Source organism: Canis aureus, chromosome 6 (genome assembly GCF_053574225.1).
Source record: "Canis aureus isolate CA01 chromosome 6, VMU_Caureus_v.1.0, whole genome shotgun sequence".
NCBI lineage: Eukaryota > Metazoa > Chordata > Mammalia > Carnivora > Canidae > Canis > Canis aureus.
Genome location: NC_135616.1, coordinates 3,469,249 through 3,488,029, shown reverse-complemented (window position 1 = coordinate 3,488,029; position 18,781 = coordinate 3,469,249). Strand labels below are relative to the sequence as shown.

Sequence of the window (18,781 nt, the reverse complement as noted above, 5' to 3'; positions counted from 1 at the left end):
CTCAGGTCATGATCCCAGGGTCCTGAGCTGAAGCCTCATGTCGGGCTCCCTGCTCAATGGGAAATCTGCTTCTCCGTCTCCCTCTACCTGCCACTTCCCCTGCTTGTTCTTTCTCTCTTTGTCAAATAAATAAATAAATAAATAAATAAATAAATAAATAAGAAAAGTAAAATAAGAACAAATGTTGGCAAGCATGTGGAGAAACTGGAACCCTCATATATTGTTGGTGGGAATGTAGAATGGTACAGCTGCTTCAGAAAACAGTCTGGCAGTTCCACAAAAAGTTAATCACAGAATTACCATGTGACCCAGCAATTCCACTCCCAGGTATACATTCACGAGAATTGAAAACATACATCCACACCAAAACTTCAAGACAAATATTAACAGTAGCAGTATTCCTAAGAGTTGAAAAGTGGAAACAACCCAATGCCCCTCAGTTGCTGAATGGATACCCAAAATGTAGTCTGTCTATACAATGGACTATTATCTAGCTATAAAAAAGGAAAGAAGCACTGATATAAGCTACAACATGGAAGAATCCTGAAAACATGATGCTGAGTCAAAGAAGGCAGACACAGAAGGCCACATATTGTGTGATTCCATTTCTATGGAATGCCCAGCACAGATGTACAGAGGCAGAAAGTAGATTGGGTTGCACTGGGCTGAGGGAGCGTGAGGGGGCAGATGAGGGGCAACTGCCTAATGGGTACAAGGTTTCCTTCCAGAGTGATGAAAATGTCCTGACAGTGATTATGGAGACGGCTGTGCAGCTCTGAATAAGCAAACCACCATTGGATGGTGCCCTTCAGATGCACTTTAAATTGAGACCCCCTGTTGTAACTAGCTTGTTGGATCTTGGACACCTCAGTAAAATTAATTTGGAGACTGCTGATCATTGGGATTTCCTAATTTTAGGGCAGGGGGAGAGATGCTATTCCAAAGGGGTGAACAATTGCTCAATAGAAGTTCCTATTCCTTACCCTATACATTGCATTCTGGCTCACCTGTGTGCACAATCTGAGTGCAGGGACTGTAGTTGTGCTGTGGAAGGTATTCAGTAAAAGACACATAACATTTCACATTTTGCACGTTCTTCCTTTCTAAAGAGAGAAAAGAGAAGAAAGGAAATGCAAAAGTGAAAACACTGATTTAAACTATGATTCCTGGGTTCCCTGGGAATCATAGTTTCAGTGGTTGGTTCACGAGTCATTGTTGGCTGCTTGCATGGAATTACTGCTTACCGCTGCATCCAAAACCATGCCTGCCTCATAGTAGGTGTTCAAAAAATAGTTGTTAAATGGGATGGGCTTTTATAACTTTTGTTTCTCTGTGTTCTCTACCATTCATCATCTACCATTCTCATGTACACAGAATTTTGCTGTAAAGTTGTAAAACTTAATTAGGGTTATTACTCATTCAACAAATATTGAATGAGTTGTCACAACGTCAGGCCCTGCCTGGAGAGGAGGAACTCAAAATGCCATGGAAATAGCTTCTTATAAATTTACCTGCTAACTTCCATGATGATTATTTTTTAGAGATATTGAGACATATTTCCCACATGGGAATCATAGTTTATTTTTTATTTTTATTTTTTAAAGATTTTATTTATTTATTCATGAGAGACACAGAGACAGACAGAGAGAGACAGAGAGAGACACAGACACAGGCAGAGGGAGACACAGGTTCCATGCAGGGAACCCGACGCGGGACTCGATCCCGGGTCTCCAGGATTATGCCCTGGGCTGAAGGCGGCGCTAAACCGCTGGGCCACCCGGGCTGCCCTAAGTTACTTATCTTTCTTACACCAGACCACACTGATCACATAATTAGAATCTGTGAGATGAATGAAAACCCACCTTTCAAATACAAGTTTATTCTGTTATTATTTTTAGATTAAGGAAATCTAAGTACAATTAGAATTTCCATTTGCTCACTAGCCCTTTTATTCATATGACCACAGTGAAGTGCATGATATGCCTTGCTTCTCAATTTATTTTATATTATTGTGAATCTGGAATTAATATTTTGCATTAAGATGAATGTTATGCATTATTTCTATGAGGAAGGAATGAAAGAATCTTCGTACCAGCTATCTGAGGCAGGTGGTAACTGCTAAGAAAGAAATCGCTTTGCTATAGTCTGCGAAGATCCACACAGTGACATACGTTCTAAAATCTATGAGACTTAATAAGTCGTTTTTGCAAAAAAGAAAATTTTGTATTACCCTCAACTGGACATGTTTAATGAGATCTCAGATCTCTTTTAAGATAAGAAACTCAGCGTGAAGTAAATGGAGATTGGAAGGTCTGTTTCTTTTTCTGGTTCTTCCTCTGACACGTGGTGTGATCTGAACAAATCTGTATAATTGGTCTGTGAAAATAGAGAGCCCTGGGGGCACCCCTCCTCAGAAGGCTCTCCTCATCCAGAAGTCCCTACAACTTCTTTCTCCACCCTTGGTCCACCACATGCTTCCACAATTCAAATCGAAAGGTCGACTTCCTCGTACAGACCTAGGGTCTGTAAAGATCAAGTGACACTGTCATGGGCCAGTGGCAGAAAGGAAACGCCAGGATGCTTCTAGTGAGCAGGAACCATGTTGAATGCAGTTTGTGGTGGTTTCCTTATTCTATTTCATGTAAGGACATCAAAGAATTCACAAAGTTTCACGCTGCAGTTTAAGTAGAAATTCATTTATCTTTGAGTTCTCCTTTAACCCCTACGCTACTCAAAAAAATACATATTCCTTTTTTCTGCAATATGCTAAGATTCACTATTAAGTATTGTTTTGCAGATGTTAATCTTGTCTGGGACTTTTACTATATTTAGGACATGGTTAATCATGTTCTGAGGCAGCCTAGTGATGAATTTATCAAGAAAGCTCAGCCTCGATGCCCCAGTTGTGCAGAACCTTCCATGAGAAGAAACACTGGGGGAACTAAATACCTCTGCTTTATGGAACATTATACAAACATCACATTTGTGCACTATTTATCTATCATCCCAGAGCTGTGAACTCAGTAAATATTTGTGGAATACGGGCATGAACGGGAAGATTCTAGCCTCCTCCATCAAAGATGATAGAACAAGAATACATATCCACTATATTTTAGTTGAGGTATCTTGCACCTGATGAGTTAGTTCAAAACCATTTTAAAGTTAACATTTTAAAAGTATATATATTGATCTTTGGCCTCCTTTAAGCCACCAGTGTTCACTGTCTCAAAGAAAACTGAATCTTACCGTAATACATTATAAAAGTGACAAGAAATATTCTGCTTTGTTACAGGCTTTTTACATTCTAAATAGAAGCGTTAAAACAAATTATTTGGGGGCACCTAGGTGGCTCAGTCAGTTAGGTGTCTGACTCTTGGTTTCAGCTCAGGTCATGATCTCAGGGTCCTGGGATCAAGCCCCTTGTAGGGCTTCACACTCAGCGCTGAGTCTGCTTGAGAGTCTCTCCCTCTCCCTCGGCCTTTCCCCACCCCTCGCTCCTGCATGCACTTTCATTCTCTTTCTCTCTCTCTAAAATGAATGGATAAATCTTTAAATAAATAAATATTTTTTAGTGAGTCTCACTGAATTAAGTTGTATTTGGTTTCTAACATGGTTTTGCTTCTTAACTAAAGATACCACCTTAAACTAACAAATTTTTATGTTCAGGCTCAAAAGCTTAATTGCAGCTCTTCCTTGACCAAGAGTGATTACCATGCTTAGACTTGCATGAACACTAATGGTCAATGACTCCTTCCCTTCTATACATAGTAGGGATTAAACCAGAATTGAAAGGACTTTTTAATGGTTCTCAGAATATGCAGTCGTTAGAACTAGTACACTCTATTCTGTGGTCATGATTGAAATCACTTGACTTAAGCTTAATTTAACTGTGAGATGATGTGACTTATAAGCTGCGTCTCATGGCAGGTCAGATGCAGCATTGATTAGGGATATGAGAGCATCAGCAGCTCACACGTGTTCCCAGGAGCAGCAGTAGGACACCCCCACCCCCATTACCACCTCCCAGGACTCTACCCACACTAGCCCCGAGGAAGCTTCCAGGTTCTGACCATCTGATTTCATTATACACACAAGGTACACCAACAGGAGGACAAGAAAAGGTTTTCATATGCAGCGAAATTTACTGTCTCGTGTGCACATTAACAATTTTTTAAACTCGCAAATTGTAAGCTTAATGTTCCAGTTTTTAAAAAAAAAAAGTGATGTGAGTGGCACCTGGGTGGCCCAGCAATTGAGTGTCTGCCTTCGGCTCAGGGCGTGACCCCGGGGTCCTGAGATCAAGGCCCACATCAGGCTCCCTGCAGGAGTCTGCTTCTCCCTCTGCCTATGTCTTTGCCTCTGTGTGTGTGTGTGTGTCTCTCATGAATAAATAAATGAAATCTTTAACAACAACAAAAAAAGGGTGATGTGAGAACAAGCCAGCTCCCCGGTTCCACAGAGTAGCCCTGCCCCACATGCAGCCTGGACAAGCCCATGTGCAGTCCTACTCATCTGCCCCAGATCTGTAGCCGTGAAATCGCTCTCTGCGTCTGCAGGATGCCCTACCAATGTCCGTTAGACAGCCAGACAGCGTGAGATACTGCCAATGTTTCTATGCAGGGAAATAAGCTTATTTGATGTGTTTGTTTTCCTTCTGTAGTTTACTTTCTGCTCATATTTTTCTCTCCCTCTGAGGCAGGAACCCCATCAAAGGAGTAGGTTTTCTTTCTATAGAACATTCTGTAAATGGAGGCATCTCATAGAAATATACACAGTCCGTCTTCTCTTTTTCACCTAATCTACTCCATATGTTCCCTGTGAGATCTGCAAACATCCATCACAAACTGCTGGGAAGAGGGCAATTTAGATAATACACATTTTCTCATAGTAAGTTTTATAGTAAATCTGTTCATATTGTTTCAGGGTTTCTTCAAATGAAATTATGCAGTGTATACCATTTGGTCTGGGGTCTTTTTAGCTCAAATTAAGTTTTTAAGATTTATTCATGTGTTGAGTATGGTTACAGCTATTTATTTTCATTACTACATAGTATCCAATTGTAAAAATACACCACAATTTATTTTTTCGTTCTGTTCATGGACGGTTGGGTTGCTTCCAGGTTTTGGCTGTGACAAATAATGATGCTCAAACATTTTGTTCTGTAACCCGATATACACGTGCAAGAGTTTCTCTAGGGTGGATAATAGACATGGAACTGGTGCTCAAAGGGGATGCATATTTTAACTTTACTAGATAATGCTAATTTTTTCTCAAAGAAATTGTGTCTACTGACCCTCCCACTAGTAGTAGTGTATGAGAGCCTTTATTGCCTCACATCTTTGCCAAAACACACTGTTTCGGGACTTTGCCTTAATTATTCTGAGGGACTTGTTTTGATTTAATGATTTTAAACAGTCCTTCCCAGTGCCAAGGCCTGCTGAAGGCATTATTACCCAATGTTAGATCATAGTTTCATATGATGCATTTCCAGGTTTATAAATGAAGAAACGATGCCCAGCAAGGAGCTAGCTTGGCCTTGGTCACACAAGTAATCACACAGCTTTGCCCAGGACAGAAAAGAAGAGCCCGGTACCCTACATTCGTCAAGACCACACTGTACCCACTCCCTCTGTTTTCACGCTGCTTCCTGTACTAACAGGAAAGTCCAAATTGTCTCAAACTAAGACTGAGCTAAAGCGAGTCTAGAGTTATGCTTTAGCAAACCCCAAGCGGGAAAAGTAATATTTCGAGACTTCTTAAAAAAAAAAAAAATGATTGCCATTGACTTTTTTCTAAATCCAGAACTTTCTTTGTTACAAGGAGGACTAGGAAGGAATATGGAGCCCCCAGTTCTGTGAACATCTAAGACAAAGTGATCATTTCTTTACTCAGCACCAAAAGAAACCCTGGACTGTCCTTAAGGGCCAGGAGTATCTAGATTTAATTTTCAGCTTGTTATCAGATTGGTAAATTATTCAGTACAGAAAAGGAACAGGGAAATCCCTATGTTAGTGGAGTTGTAGATGCCGAATTAGACCGTCAGGACATCGGGAATTCATATACTCCCTACACCACCATGAGAACTAGGAACCCAGACATTACCAGCCTGCACACATAGCAATGTGGAAGCCTAATCAAATGCAACTTTACTGTTTCTAACTCTTTCTTGTTCTCATTTTTATTTTTTTAAAGATTTTATTTATCCATTCATGAGAGACAGACAGAGAGAGAGAGACACAGGCAGAGAGAGAAGCAGGCTCCATGCAGGGAGCCCAACATGGGACTCGATCCTGGGTCTCCAGGATCATGCCTTGGGCTGAAGGCAGGCACTAAACTGCTGAGCCACCCAGGCTGCCCTCTCCTTCTCATTTTTAAAACCTTAACATCATGTTAACATAATGTGAGGTACGATGACTTTGCAATTTCCCATGGTTTGAGCACTCTTGAGTTTTGTTCTGAAATAAACCGTTGATAGAAACGTTGATAGAAACAATTATATATGTGATATATCCAGTAATATATATGTATGTATGTGATGTAGTCCTTGAAATGGTCACCAAGTGAATATATCTCCAATGTCATTTCCTTTGGATGCATTCATACATTCAGCAGAAATTTATTAAATATCTGTGTGTCTGAGTTTGATCAGGACCAGGTGTAAGGTCAAGAACCGAATTGTCACCATGGAAAGATCTAAAAGAACAGACTGCTACTGAGCAAATCACAAATATATAACATAGATACAAATTGTGGTGAGTAAGGAGGAGCTCTGAAAGAGAATTCAAGGCATAACATTTCAAAAATACTGGAAAACTACCTGTGAGAAGCCAGTAATAATTTAACACACATAATAAAACTGTGTTTCATATATATTTAGTTCCCTCTTTTATTTTGAAAGGTCTTCAGATTTAGCAAATGATCCTTCTCCAGTGAAATCAAGCCATATATCCTGCTTAAATATCTCAAGTTTAAACATTTGTATTGGTTCAGAGGAAGAAAGACTAGGCCATACTAAGCCAAATTAAAACATATTTTCCTTCCTGATTTTATGATAAAAATAACTGGCTTGACTAGAAATGTCTGTACTCTAATCCAAATTTTCTTACAGTCCCTATGAAGAAAGTTTCTACTTTGGCTATGGGTGTTATAAGGCAGTGTCATAACTATAGAATTTCTGACTGGCCCCTTGATTGTAAACTGTACATAGAGGGTACCGTACTTACAATATTTTACCTACAACTTTTCAACTTTATAATGGTGTGGAAACAATACAGATTCAGTAGAAATCATACTTGAAATTTGAAATTTGGATCTTATCCCAGATTAGCAATGTTCAGTAAGTTCCTCTCCAGAAATGCTGGGCAGCAGCAGTGACATAGCTCCCAGGCAGCTATGGGATCACAAGGATAGTACACATACAACCATTTTGTACTTCTATTGTGTTTGTCACTTTCCATACAGTCAAATACATGAGATGTAAATGCTTGAGACAATCAATGCTTGATCATAAAACAGGCTTTGTGTGAGATGATTTGGCCCAACTGTAGACTAAAGAAGTGTTCTGAGCATGTTTAAGGTGGACTAGCTCAGCTATGGTGGTAATAGGTTAGATGTATTCAGTGCACTTTCAGTAGGATATTTCCAACTTAACAATGGGTTTTTTGGGATCCCTGGGTGGTGCAGTGGTTTAGCACCTGCCTTTGGCCCAGGGCGCGATCTTGGAGACCCGGGATCGAATCCCACGTCGGGCTCCCAGTGCATGGAGCCTGCTTCTCCCTCTGCCTATGTCTCTGCCTCTCTCTCTCTCTCTCTCTCTCTCTCTATCAAAAATAAATAAAAAAATAAAAAAAACAATGGGTTTTTTGAGATATCAAGAAATCAAGAAAGGCCTGTATTCTTTCTTTGCACCATGAATTAAGTCCAGAAGATTCTCCTGTGCAGTCAGAATTTCCACAGGACCAAAGTTTCCCTTGGTGATCTTTCATACACTCAAGATAATCTCTCCTTCGCTAGATACATGAAAAAGAAAACATGCTAGTCAGAAACAGAGCCTGGAGGTTTTCACCCTTGATGGAATGTAAAGAATGGAAAAACTTACCAATAGAATGTAGATGCAGTGAAGGGAGTTGTCCAGGATTATTCCTAAGAATGTGGCTTGAATAACTGGATGAACAGAGGTGACATTTAATAAGTAGGATGATCAGCTTTGGGGGTTAGGACTGGGAATTCAGTCAGTTGGAGGAGGTGCCAAACCGTCTGGCACCCCAGATTCTCCAGTATCAGGAGACAGGGATACAGGAGCTTGGAAGTAAAATTTGCTCTAGAAATGTAAAAGCGAGAATGTGAGCTGTGGATCATCTGAACACAATGGGGATGGCTGGGGTATTGATAGAGGAGAGAAGAGGATGGGGCCTGAGGACTGCTACTACCGAGCTCCTGGGGGTGGGTGGGTGGAGGAGTACCGGCCAACGGCAAGGTTGGCCTCTTCTGTGTTCCAGGCTGTCCCAATAATCTGAAAATCTGGCTTCTGCAACTCCACCCCATGCTCTAGACTATTTGCCCAGCCCAGAGAGGAGACTTGCCATCAGTTAATGACTATAGTGTCAAGGCATGTTAATTGCTTTTAGCACCTTACTTAGGTCACACTAACCTTACAGTCAATGCAAGTCCTCAGTCTGCTCAAAAGAACAGCTAAGTCACCTTCTTTTAAGCCAAAGATTATCAGTCTTTTATTCTTCTTAACTGATTGGACTCCACCCTGCTCTTCTACTGGTCTCGCTGTATCCATAGAATCTTATTTCTAACGCTTAGCAGATGTGTGGTCTTGGGCCAGTTGCTTAGCTCTCTGTGCTTCTGTTTCCTGACCTGTAAATTGGAGGTGTTAGTAGTATTACTGCATAGGGTTTGTGCAGATGAGATGAGCTAATTCATGTAAAGTGCCTGGAACAATGCCTGGCACATCAGCACTTAATAAACGTTAGTTGTCATCATCCTCTTCATCTATCAAAGTTTCTCGTGATTATATTCCAAACTCTCACCTAATTAGAGTTTGTCATGAGGCAAACTATGGAATATGTCGAGGAACCCAAAAGAAAGGGAGGGTGGATTGGGGCCCGGGGGGGGGGGGGAAGAGAAGGAGTTGTGGGCCCTCTATCCTCACTTCAAACAGGTTTTTTTCCTTTTATTTGCTTTTTTATCATCTCTAGAAGTGTTTCATGTGAAGAAAGAGTTCTACTACTTTAGAAAAAAATAATAACAACTTTGGGGAACGCCTGGGTGGCTCAGTGGTTGGGCGTCTGCCTTCGGCTCAGGGCATGATCTTGGAGTCCCAGGATCCAGTCCCACATCAGGTTCCCTTCATGAAGCCTGCTTCTCCTCCCTCTGCCTGTATCCCTGCCTCTCTCCATGTCTCTCATGAATAAACAAATAAAATCTTAAAAAAAAAGTAACCTTGGCTAAGCTGCTAAATAGGATAATGTTCTAGCTCCTCTCAATCACAGTTCAAGTCAGCAAAGCCTTCTTGGACTCAGTGCCTACTATGTGCAGAGAGATGGCTGGGTTCCTCAGGGGGAAAGGAATAAGACTGTTTTCTGCTTCCACAGTTCATAATCCAGTATGGTGCTCTGAGCCCACAGAACATGAATCAGGAGGTGTTCCCTGTGTGGTAGAGCAGAGGTACAGAGTACAGGGTCAGCACAGAGGAGGGGGCTCCTGGGAGGCTTCATGGAGAGGGTGGCTTCTGAGAAGGGGTAGGATATCAAGAGGCAGAGATGCATGGGGTGTGTAAGCCCAGGCAGCAGGGACAGTATACACAGAGGGAGGAGCACTGAGTGTACCTCATTCTCCACTAGATCCTAGACACCCAAGCTTCAGTCCAGTTTGACGGGCACATAGGGCAAGGACAGAAAAGAAGATGGGGACCCAGTATGCCTCCTAGAGAAGTTCAGTGTTTATGCCTGGGTTTAGGAGCAAATGAGTGATATAATCAAAGCAGTGTTTTAGGAAGATGCATGTGACACCAGCACGCCTTTTACTTTGTGGCTCAAGACTGTAAGTTACTGGGATCCCTGGGTGGTGCAGCGGTTTGGCGCCTGCCTTTGGCCCAGGGTGCGATCCTGGAGACCCGGGATCGAATCCCACGTCGGGCTCTCAGTGCATGGAGCCTGCTTATGTCTCTGCCTCTCTCTCTCTCTATCTCTATCTCTCTCTCTCTCTCTGTGACTATCATAAATAAATAAAAATTTAAAAAAAAAGACTGTAAGTTACTGATACAGGTAACTGAAAGGGATGGCAAGATGCCAGGTTAAAATTCTCTCTAAACAGAATTAACTCTCAGTATCATTCTCAACCTAGCTCATTAGGGCAGGTTGGGCCCTCTGATATTTTGTTATTGTCTGTATCCAGGGAATCTTTCTAAAACAGGAAAACCGTAGCACATACGGCTGCCATTTGAAAGCCTGAGTTTTCTAAGGGTATGATACCTGGTGACAGTCTTGATGTGTGCCAGTGGATGTGAGTCCCAATACTTCACCATTCTCTGCCTGCATAATTTAAAATGACAATGTAGCCTGTCAAACTTGCATGTGAGTGAAGTTCCTTGGATATTTATAAAACATCAAGTAGATAGAATTGTGTCAGCAAAAGATGGGTCCCAGGATTTTTGGATGGTAGTTGCTGGCGACACACTATAGGCTGAGCTTAAAGCTACGGCACGAATACGGCGGTGCACGGTTGTGAGGGTCTTTTCACCATTGCAGCCAAAGGGTATCGCAATACTCCAAGCAAGTCAACGATGCACCTCTCGTTTTGTGCATGAATTGATGATCCACGGCTCCAGGTCCCGCTGAGAAAGCGGCGCCCACGCATACCGAGCAAGCAGCGGTCTGCAGACCCAGCTGACGGTTTGCTGGCCGAAGGCCTGCCACTTCGGGAGTCCGCAGGTTTTCTTACGTGTAGTTGTAGACGCAGCCTGCCTGCTTCGATAGCCACGTTCCCAAGCGTGCGTGGACACCCGTCCTCGTGAGTTTTCTGATGCTTAAATACTTGCACAACTGGGCGCAGAGAGCGAGCGCCGCAACCTGCACCAGCAGCGCCCAGCGAAACCCCGCCCGCGTCTGCGTGGTCCGGCCCCCTGGGTCCCGCAGCGCCCCGCCCCGGCGCCGGGCTCTGACGTCACCCCCTGCGCCGCGCGCGGCAGAAACAGGAAGTGGGACCAAAACAAAGGAGCGGCGGCCGGGAGCGGACCTGCCTCTTTCTCTCTCTTTCGAGCTCGTTTTGGCCCTGGCCCCCGACCCCAAGGAGGCGCCCGACTATGTCCAACATGGAGAAACACCTGTTCAACCTAAAGTTCGCCGCCAAAGAACTCAGCAGGAGTGCCAAAAAATGCGACAAGGAAGAAAAGGCCGAAAAGGCCAAGATTAAAAAGGCCATTCAGAAGGGCAACATGGAAGTGGCGAGGATACACGCCGAAAACGCCATTCGCCAGAAGAACCAGGCGGTGAATTTCCTGAGGATGAGTGCGCGGGTCGATGCGGTGGCTGCCAGAGTGCAGACGGCGGTGACGATGGGCAAGGTGACCAAGTCGATGGCCGGTGTGGTTAAGTCGATGGACGCAACGTTGAAGACCATGAATCTGGAGAAGATCTCTGCTTTGATGGACAAATTTGAGCACCAGTTTGAAACGCTGGACGTCCAGACGCAGCAGATGGAAGACACGATGAGCAGCACGACTACGCTGACCACCCCCCAGAACCAAGTGGATATGCTGCTCCAGGAAATGGCAGACGAGGCTGGCCTAGACCTCAACATGGAGCTGCCGCAGGGCCAGACCGGCTCCGTGGGCACCAGCGTGGCCTCCGCCGAGCAGGATGAACTGTCCCAGAGACTGGCCCGCCTGCGGGATCAGGTGTGACAGCCGAACCCCGCCCTGAGGTTTCCTGGCCGTGGCCGCCTTCCGAAATGTTCTGTATATTAGTGAGATCCTCTACTGTAGGGACTCAACATGCCAGAATGCTGAAATGCTCTTTACTTAAGATGCTTCTATCTTTGGGTTTACAGTGCTCTCCAGATACACTAAGAAATTCCAGGCTTCCTCCATCTTAACTGGATTTTAAAGTTCCGTATAGCTTGTGATGTGTATTTTTATAGCTGCTTCTTAGGTATTTGGTGTGTATGAATCTTTCTCAAAAGTCTGGTCAAAACTCTCGTTCCGTATATTCAGTTTTCTGTCTGAATTCTCAAAATCGAACTTTTTAAAATTTAGCGTAATTGGTAATATCTAGAATTGACAGGTGGTGCATAAAAATTGAAGAAAGGAGAATGATTACTTAGATTGGTTACAGGGCTATCAACACCTCATTCGACTTAATGGACAGTCTATTTCTGTGTATTGTTTTTTTTCTTTGCCATCACATCCAGACTACTGTTCTATTGATCTGCTCTCGTAACTTACACTAAAATTATGGTAGGACATTCTGCATAATGTTGTCTTACTATTTGTTCCCCCAGATTTTTCTGTGTGGTAGTTATCCTTTTATAACTGGAGAAAATGCCACATAATTTATTATAAGGAAAAATTGTTCACTCATTTATATTTTCTTTTACTAAAGAGCTTTTCAAAAGACACGGTTTAACATGACAGTTTCATATGAACATCTTGAACACATTTCTAGTTCTTTTCCTATTTCAACACTTTGATTAAACGTGTCATAAAGTATGTTAATTAGCATGGCAGTCATGATTACTCTAACATTGCCAAAGAACTGTTGATTAGTTTTGAGAAAACCATGGGGTGGTGTGTTTGTAGATTTTGTTTAGATGTTAATAACCAAAAATAGGTATAAAATTAGAACTGCTTTTCAAGTTCTAATTATTTGCATTTATTATTTTCTTTTAAAGCAACAACTTGTTGAAAAACCTTAGAAATGTAAATTGGAATATTTTATTTAGCCATGCAAATAACTTAAATCTAAATGCAGCCATCTGGAAGTCTGAGAAGGAAAGATGCAGAATGGGACAGCAGGCTTGACCCTCTAAGGCTAGAGCCCATCTTTGCTGCATTTCTTCTTTCTGGGACAGAAGTGTGTATTCTCTGTCTGCAAAGTAAAGCCTGTAGCCACCACTTTCTCATAGCCTCCAAACATGGAGAGCAGCAATTTGCTTTTGCCTTGGCAAGTATATTAATCGAAGTCAAATACTTAAGGATGTTTGAAATTCCCCCCTTCCTCCCCTGGTAGATTTCCCCATAAAAGAATTCAGTGTTTCAGAAGATACTTCTAGGGATTCTTCGAAGCCCTTTGAAAGATTCATGACCAAATAGTCACCATTACGTTTTCCAGTATGAATGAGTGTGTTAAAGGAAAAAAAAAAAAAAAAAGAACAGGTATATGCAGATGAGGACTGACCCTCATATTTAAGTGTCTTTATATCTGACTGGATATTGTTCCAAAGTCTTCCTTAAGGGACACCTGTCGGTTGTCTGTCCTGCATCTTCTTTCTAACTAAGACTTTACCCTTTTGGTGTCTCTTCTCATCCATATGGTTGCACAGAAGCAGCTATGTGAGTATAGCATGAGTCGTACCCCTCTTTAGACTGGAAAAAATAATTACAACTTAAAGTAAAGCTCAGTGTCAAATCCTTTGGTAAATTAAAGACCCTTTTATAGTGCAAATATTCCCAACAAAATTAATATATTTTGTGAGATTAAACAATGCTTGTATATGCTTGAACTTTCTTAAAATATGTTCATTTCAAACTATATGAATGTACATTTTTATGAACCATAAATATTTTCAAAAGCATACCAGGCCCATGAATTATTTCCTCACTTTTGCAGTTGATGAAATGCTAAAATGTAAGCCACAGAAGTTTGTCAAATAAATCATTTTAAACTGCATGTTACTGCATGTGAGTGTGCATCCTGTTTAAAAAACCAAGTACAAAGAAAGAATTCAGAGGTAGATTTGGTTCAAAAAGCATGGTATTTTTCTAGACTCTCCCTTACCACCTTAATTTGTTTTGTTGACATGGAATTTCCATGTATACTTCTAGAAACCCTAGCTATTACTTCTTTAATAATTTCTTCATGGCAACAAGGTTCTTCCTCATCTTGAAACTTAAGTGAGCTAATGATAGGTATGACTTACAAAAGGCTCAACACATCAAGGATGCAGTTAATCTTTCAGACAGCCACTAATACAGTTTTTATGCTTATTTCTCCTTTCTTACTTCCTGCCTTCAAAATGCACAGATTGTGTGTGTGTGTGTGTGTGTGTTTTGTTTTTAAGATTTTATTTATTCATGAGAGACACAGGCAGAGGGAGAAGCCACCTGGGTGCCCCCAAGTGCACAGTTTCCAACATGGACTTAGAATATACTTTTATGAACTATTTAGTTTATTTCAGTTTAATGATATATATGCACTTGGAGAACTCTTAATAAACCTGTTTCTCCTGGAAGTGTGTATGTGTGACTTTCAGACGGAGGCATGCTATGAATCTTACACACTACGTGCCTACCCTGTGTCCTTGATTTGGAAAAGAGCCGCCTAAAATAAGCACCAGTCTAATAACCTTATTAACTGAACATGGTCTCAGGTTAGCCAAATAAACGTCACATCATAAAGCAGAAGTAAGGGACCTCTGTTCTGGATGCTTCCTCTCATACGCACATCATGCACACCATTCTCTAGGAGGCATTTCTGTAGCCAAAATCCAAAGTTCAAGGTCTTTGATACTAATGGCAAAAAGCCACAAGCCAGGGGACATTGAATAAACTGATGAACAGGGAATCCCTGAGGGGCTCGGTGGTTTAGCACCTGCCTTTGGCCCAGGGTGTCATCCTAGGGTCCCAGGATCAAGTCCCACATCGGGCTCCCTGCATGGAGCCTGCTTCTCCCTCTGCCTGTGTCTCTGCCTCTCTCTCTCTCCTCTGCGTCTTTCATGAATAAATAAGTGAAATCTTAAAAAATAATAATAATTAATAAATAAACTGATGAACAGGCACTTGTAATTTCTTTTTCTTTTAATCAACTGAATGGCATTAGCAAAAATACCTGCCTGGTTTACCTAGATTTGTTTTTCTACAAGATAAGACACCGTCTGTCTTGGTCACAATTACTGGGCCTGGTGTGGAATGCAGCTCAGTTGGCACCTGGTAGTAGTTCCTAGCATGAATGCATGGCTCACTCGGGGCTCTCACCCGTGATCACTTCCAGGAGCTCTCTAATGACAACGAATATAGTGTGTAAAGGGGGTGCAGCGGGCACTCGGCCAGAGCCCTCGTGTGTCTCCTCAGAAGCATGTCCCCAAATTCCAGTGTTTGTTCCTGCTCTTCACAGTTTATATATCATCCCTCCCTCTCAAATAGTAGCAGGACAGACAGTTCAGCAGCATTTATTTAGAATGACTGCATATAATAAAAGATTGAGACCAAAGTATATCAGATGTTGGTTATTTGGGGCTTCTTTCTAGAGAAAAAAAAAAAAAAAAACGCCACTTCTGCCTTAAACAGTCTTCAGTACAGTTAGGTAGGTAAAGCATACACATAAAGAGAAAAATGGACATGAGTGTATACAAATGTTAAGTCAGGGCACCCAGGTGGCTCAGTGGCTGAGCATCTGCCTTTGGCTCAGGTCATGATCCCGGGGTCCTGGGATCGAGTCCTGCATCAGGCTACCTGCAGGGAGCCTGCTTCTCCCTCCGCCTGTGTCTCTGCCTCTCTCTCTGTGTCTCTCAGGAATAAATAAATAGAATCTTAAAAAATGTTAAGTCATCAAGATGAACACTTAAGATCAGTGTGCTTGACGCACATTATGTGTTTTACACCTTGACTTTGAAAAAAGCAGTAAGTCATAGTATAAGGCTGTAGTCTGTGCTAATCAAATCATGAACATGAAGTACGCAGAGAATGTAATCACAATGTTGGTAGTGGTTAGAACTGCCTCTGGGTAGAGTTGAATCTGGAACTAGCAAGAAAAGGAAGCGGGAATTACCCAAAGGTCTGAGAGGCCCAAAGCCTTACAGGGATTTGAAAGGAGTGGAGGGTTCATTCGATGTCCATGTCAAGACGTCAAAAGGAGTGAAGAGACTGGACAGACTGGGAGGGGCTCAAAGGCCAGGCTGACTGAACATGTGGACTTTACGCTGAGGAAAGGAGCAGGAGTGTGAGTCATCAAAAACTGTATCGGGCAGCCCAGGTGGCTCAGCGGTTTAGCACTGCCTTCAGCCCAGGGTGTGATCCTGGAGACCCAGGATCGAGTCCCACATCAGGCTCCCTGCATGGAGCCTGCTTCTCCCTCTGCCTGTGTCTGCCCCTCTCTGTCTCTCTCTGTGTGTCTTCCATGAATAAATAAATAAAATCTTAAAAAAAAAAAAAAAAACTATTGTCCCAGTGAAGTGAGAGAGCCTGGAGCAGTATGGCAGTAAAAAAAGAGAGGAAAAAGCGTTCCACAGACTGTGATGTGCACAGGGGTCACTGAATCCCCGGGGCTACTGCGCATCAGAACCACCTGGGATATGGCTCAGCTGCAAATCCTCATCCCCAAGGTCTGCAGGTGCTGCTGCGGCTGCTGCTGCTGGTCTGAGGACCACCTTCTAAGTAGCATGGATCTCAACCTGCTGCACATGGGAACCACCTGGTACCTTGTCACTGTGTAGGTAATCTTGTTCTCCTCCACAGCGTTTTTATATCACATACGTTAGCATCACGAAGTAAATTTCTGTAACTGAGAGAAATTTCTTACCAACCTTTGGCAGAGTTCCAACTTGCTACATTTTTCACAAAGAAAATAATTATGAATACACTCATTAAATTTAGTTGGTGCTTTTTCTCAGATCTCATTGTTTAAAGGTATTTAACAATAGTTTTCATCTTTTCGTGATCCCTCATCCCTCTTCATGATCAACTCCGCATTCATAAGAACTCTGTGACTTCTGAGTTATTTTACTGGGGTAGCAAACAGCAGGTGAGAAACAGACAATGAGCTGCTATTTGGTGCCAGTATTAAGCAAGAGGGGGAATATACATGACAAGAATGAAAATGTTTCTGCAAACATGAATATCCTCAGCTTTAGCAGGAAATAATGTGAAAAAAATCAAAGCAAATTGCTTTTTAATTATTTCGTGCATATCACCATGGTGAGTTTTTATAATCGTAGTTTGGTATTGTCTTGCAACTCTATATCTAGTGTGAATGAATGGCTCTTAAATCTGGTTAATTTTTGCACTTAAGAGGCAGTGGCATATTTAAGAAGACAATTTTACTAACCCTTTAGAATGTAGTCATACAAAATTCCACGTATGATTTAGAAGACCCTTTTAAAACTCATTTCTCTATAGATACTATCTTAGGAGCTCCAATTTGAAGTGTTTCTACAACATGCTGGAAAATATATTGATTGAACCAGACTAAGGTTGGCAGAAATCTACCACTACAGATTTCTCTTTCATTCCTTTATGCCTTCGAGGGTCTTTCAAAGAACTGGGGGACACATTCACATTCAGGGGGGGAATTTTCACATTTTCTTTTCATTGCACAAATTTGAAATGCATGAACTGACAATACCATTCAGCATCAGTAACAATGCAGAAGATACTCTTGGAAATGTTCATTGACGCTTTTCGGGTCTCAGATGATTAAGTATCAGAGCTGGAAGGAACTTTGAATTCCATCGTGGAGATTAGGGATGGGAACGAGCTTGACATCTTTGCCTTTGTCACTGGCATCTCCGAACCACTTATTTTTAATGGGGCTCAGTAAGGTACTCCCACTGCTTCCTTTGGAAGGCAGTCTTTAATCACACTTATCAAGAACTTTTGATGTATTTTTTAACATTTCATCGTTTCTACTTATACTAGTCATTACCATCTGAATAAATTCACCCACCTACCTCTACTTTATTTGCATCCTGCTTGAAATTAGTTGCTTCCTAAACTCTAACTATAGCCATAGGCTCCATATTTAGGTTCATTTCCTAGCCCCTTTAATCAGAGATGATTGGTTTCTGTAACACATGTTTAGTATTATATGTCTCCTGCCAAGAGGACAGACCATCTCTGAATCAAATTATTATAGCTTACACAGTGTGAGGGCAGCAGCCCATCTGCCCCCACCCCACCCTCAGACCCACCCAGTTGTCTGGGTGAGAGACCAATGCCCCCTTTCCAGGAGCTGAAGACTCTCCATCACAGAGTCTTTCTGCCCCTTGCCTGCTAGATGATTGGGAATTCAGTGTGTACTTCAGGACTCTCCACTCCACCAAATTTGAGCAGCAAGGACTGAGCCACACAACACTGTGGCTCTCAAACCAGGCCTCAAGCCAGCCAGGCCCCTCCTGGAACCTCCCATGTTTCCCTGGCTGCCCCTCCTGTGGCACTTGCAGGGCTGTACTCTGTCCAAGCCTCTCCCCCTTGGGAACTAGCTGTGACCCAGCCAGTTCTCCCACCTTCCGGTTAGGCACATAGCAGCACCTCCCAGGGCCCGCAGTGCCCACTCCAGAGAGGCCCCGGGCAGATCACAGTCCCTTTGGCTTCTCTGAAGCCTTGCCACCTGGCCATCGTTCTGTTGTCCTTCTCCAGGAGCAGGTGGCTCTCTCACCCACTGCTACCACAGTTGCCATCCAGGGGTAGGACTGGCCCTATCTTCTAGCCGAAACGAGTTCATCCCTGATGCTACCCTCCTGCCACTTCCTGTCTCTGAAAGGAAATCCCTTCCACCAGCGGACCCATTCTTGCCCCTTCCTACATTCCACCTGTGGCCTACCTGTGGCAAGGGCGCCTCTA

General features: G+C 42.6%; 2 protein-coding genes across 13 annotated transcripts in view; both read left to right on the top strand.

Annotated features, from left to right (window-relative positions):
- The window catches only part of GNAL (G protein subunit alpha L), a 145,515-nt gene that overhangs the window by 110,784 nt on the left and 15,950 nt on the right, over window positions 1-18,781 (top strand). The gene's annotated exons all lie outside the window — the stretch shown is intronic.
- CHMP1B (charged multivesicular body protein 1B) lies at window positions 11,185-13,895 on the top strand. Its single transcript, XM_077899909.1, has one exon. The coding sequence runs from the start codon at window positions 11,312-11,314 to the stop codon at window positions 11,909-11,911; it is 600 nt and encodes a 199-aa protein (XP_077756035.1). The 5' UTR covers window positions 11,185-11,311; the 3' UTR covers window positions 11,912-13,895.